General features: G+C 52.9%; 1 protein-coding gene across 1 annotated transcript; it reads right to left on the bottom strand.

Annotated features, from left to right (window-relative positions):
• Nucleotides 1-318: 318 nt before the first annotated feature.
• MGL_4259 (uncharacterized protein) lies at nt 319-867 on the bottom strand (the record flags this gene model as incomplete). Its single annotated transcript, XM_001728549.1, has 1 exon — nt 319-867. The coding sequence occupies one exon, from the start codon at nt 865-867 to the stop codon at nt 319-321; it is 549 nt and encodes a 182-aa protein (XP_001728601.1).
• Nucleotides 868-872: the final 5 nt, after the last annotated feature.

The following is an 872-nucleotide window of genomic DNA, read 5'->3' as shown; positions in this document are numbered from 1 at the left end:
TTACCTTGAAATCTCTGCCCTTGTCCCTATCTGTTTCTCGTTCAATGTCTCTTCTCATCATACGTTCCATGTCTCTTTCACCACGGCGCGCATGTCCTCGTCTGCCTCCTGTACTCGTCCTTGCTTCTCCCCTCTGTTCGTCCACTCCCTACTAGTCTCCCCATCCGTCCGCCCTGGCCCCGTGTCGATTCCCCTCTAGCTTGTCTACCTTGTTTCCCCTTCTCCACTTCTTCTTCCCTCCCCTCTACCTTTGTACTCGCTTATTTCTCTCCGCCTCGCTTCTTCCGCTTCTCATTTCATTCACTGATTCCTACTTCTTTATAGCTCCTCTACATCTGCAAGACCCATCCATTTCCCGTTTCCTTTCACCATCCTGATCGACTTGACGTGCATACCCGTCGCATTCTTCGACTCCCATCCATCATGTTCCGTACCGTTTTCGAGTACATATGTCAACTTGACATCCTTTCCTTCCCGCGTCGCCGCAAACTCGTGGTCCCCGTTGTATCCGCACATTCCCACAACCAGCGCCGGCGCCTTCTTCGAGCCATCCACTGTGCTTCCAAGAACACATTCATCTGGGGAATGGTCCAGCTCCAACACTCCATACCGCTTCTCGCTTCCCTTCTTTCCCTTCTTGCAGTCCAAGAACTTGTACTTCAGGTCGTTGTTGACCTCGTCTTGTTTCTTCACGAACTTAGCACCGTACATCACGCCCTCCTCCTTCACTCCGTATGTGTTCTCCCCGTCATGCAGCACAAGCGTGCCCCGGTACATTGGCTTGCACACTTCTTCGGCTTCCTGGTCGCCGATATCCCTCTGTGTTACCGGCGAGGCCATCGACATCGCCATCATCGCTGCCATCATGCTTG

Source organism: Malassezia globosa (genome assembly GCF_000181695.2).
Source record: "Malassezia globosa CBS 7966 chromosome Unknown mgl_sf_1001.4, whole genome shotgun sequence".
Taxonomy (NCBI): Eukaryota; Fungi; Basidiomycota; class Malasseziomycetes; order Malasseziales; family Malasseziaceae; genus Malassezia; species Malassezia globosa.
The sequence above is the reverse complement of the archived record's forward strand: the minus strand, read 5'-3'. Positions and strand labels throughout refer to the sequence as shown.